Source organism: Anoplophora glabripennis, unplaced genomic scaffold, assembly GCF_000390285.2.
Source record: "Anoplophora glabripennis isolate ALB-LARVAE unplaced genomic scaffold, Agla_2.0 scaffold4741, whole genome shotgun sequence".
NCBI lineage: Eukaryota > Metazoa > Arthropoda > Insecta > Coleoptera > Cerambycidae > Anoplophora > Anoplophora glabripennis.
Genome location: NW_019420824.1, coordinates 3,327 through 5,798, shown reverse-complemented (window position 1 = coordinate 5,798; position 2,472 = coordinate 3,327). Strand labels below are relative to the sequence as shown.

Here is a 2,472-nt window from a genome sequence, read left to right as displayed (position 1 = left end):
CATGATCTACAACTTTTATATTAGATACTTTTTTGTTTGACGTCAATTTTCGCCAGAAATCCCAATGATACAATTTTCCATAACTTTTCAACCCCTCAAAATCAACCCTACGCCGCCCCTGCTCACGCATTTATTTTTTTTCGTTTATCATAAGCCCCTTTACCATTTCCACTTATAAAAGTCCAGGTAACAATTTTCCTTTTTTTCCCCTCTAAATGAGTTATTTAGATCGGTCTATAAGCATGAATCTTGTCTTTTGTCATAAGAACAAATTACCTCCATTATTCTAAATACGAGATATTGGCAGCATTGGTTTTCGTGATACTGTTATTTGAGTGTAAATTAATAATAAAGTTTAAAAAATGGTTTGGCTATTTTCTTAACAGGGCTGTTTATTCATAGTAATAGACGTTTTATATCTACAGCCAATTTCACTGAAGAATAACGACAACAACTTCAAGCAGGTCCTGGAAAATATTTTATAATGATATGCAAACATCATAAACTACTGACTTGTTTAATAAATTCTTTATAGTAGCATCTAAATAATTATAAGGTTTCAATCAGCGACGACGTTTGCAGTTAAAATAATTTTGTCCCTTTTTGCAGATCGGTGGCAGATTCGTTGAAGAAGGGCGAAAAAGTGGAAGCAGAGTCATTCGAATGCGTCACGATATATTTCAGCGATATTGTAGGCTTCACAGAACTGTCAGCCGTCAGTACTCCACTACAAGTCATCGATCTACTCAACGACCTTTATACATGTTTCGATTCGATCATATCTCACTACGACGTGTACAAGGTGAATAAAATATGTTTCAAACTCAGTATCAATGGAAGAACTGAGTTTTCCTTCATCGTAATCCACTCGTAAAATACTTTTCTGTCCTTTTATGACTGTACTTTTAGGTCGAAACTATCGGTGACGCTTACATGGTGGTCAGTGGGCTCCCCATAAGGAATGGCGACCGACACGCTGGAGAAATAGCTTCCATGGCCCTGCATTTACTGAGTAAAATCAAGAAGTTCGAGATCAAGCACCGTCAAGGAGAGGTTCTTCAGCTAAGGATTGGAATTCACTCAGGTATGACTTCCAGAGAAAGAAATCTGTATCCCATCCGACAAACACATTATTTCATCGCCATAAGTTGTTTAAACATGTTTCTTTTAGGCCACGTGGTGGCTGGGGTTGTTGGGCTGAAGATGCCCAGGTATTGTCTGTTCGGAGACACCGTTAACACAGCTTCGAGGATGGAAAGCTACGGGGAAGCCTTCAGGGTACACATATCCCACGCCACCTACATGTTGCTTCAACGACTGGGGGGCTACACTTGCGAGGAAAGGGGGATCATTCATATAAAGGTAACTGACTACCAGTGCAAATAACAGAAAACTGTAGACCTTAACGTTATCTCTCACTACTCAAGGCTAATGTAGCATGATTCAAGAATAGATTTTGGAAGAATATGAACATATTTCTGTTGCCAAAGACCATCAACATTTTGCTCGAGAACGACAATTACAGATACCAGAGGATTTAGTCTCTAGGTTCAGGGTCTCTGCTGAGGTGTCCTATCTGAACAACTCTTATGAATTTTCTTTACTTCAACGAAAATGAGATGATCTTCCTTTTACAATTTTTGTTTCTTCTTTCAAGGGTAAAGGAGAGATGCACACCTATTGGCTGGTTGGTGAAGATCCCGGGCATAGACTTGCTAGGATAAGGGAAGAAATCGTTGGTTCGTCATTATTCAGTAGTGTAAGCTCTGAACGTATGTATATTTTTTAAAACAACTTTTTAAATTCATCTCCAAGTTTTTAGACTTGATTACTGTAATTAATTTGATGATTTGTAGGACTGAGCAGCAAAACTCCTGACCTTCTTAGAAGAACTGGCGTAAGTCTTGAAGACGAGCCTAGTCTGTATGAACACTGTCCTTCGTCTCACTCCCAATCGGTGTGTCCAGTGTTACAGCTGCATCAGAGAGCCAGGAGGGCCTTCTATCCTTGTAATAGTCAGGTAAAAGTTATATCGCTTCCCATTGATATTGGAACGGTTCTGGATCTTGTTAATAAACCTTTCATCTGCCTTAGGACACTGTGGATGGCAGCTACAATATGCTGTGTCCTGAGATGTACAAGTACCACCTATCCAGGCTGGACTATGCCTGTTCCCACAGGAACCCCAGATCTGCTCCTGCCATCACATTCACGGAAAACAATGAGAATTTTATGTGAATCACCATCCGATGTTGTTAAATGTTTTTTGTCAATTAAAAACCTTTCAAATCACCACTACTGCCAACGACGATTTTAATTTACTTGGCATATTGGTACCTCATACGATTGGGTGTCTTTTTGAAAAAGTGAAAGTTCAAATAAAGATGTCTCTTGTAATTTATAGTAGGAAAGTTTTCTTTGCAAATTCAGAATTTGGTCCAAAGATCTAGAAAGGAATGGCATTACTTCATA

General features: G+C 38.8%; 1 protein-coding gene across 1 annotated transcript; it reads left to right on the top strand.

Moving 5' to 3' along the window:
* Window positions 1–609: 609 nt before the first annotated feature.
* Window positions 610–2,238, top strand: LOC111692907 (guanylate cyclase 32E-like; the record flags this gene model as incomplete). Its single annotated transcript, XM_023457037.1, has 6 exons — window positions 610–802; window positions 910–1,084; window positions 1,172–1,362; window positions 1,658–1,772; window positions 1,857–2,020; window positions 2,095–2,238. Coding segments are annotated over 6 exons (982 nt in total), but the record flags the coding sequence as incomplete, so codon positions are not given.
* Between the last annotated feature and the right edge of the window lie 234 nt (window positions 2,239–2,472).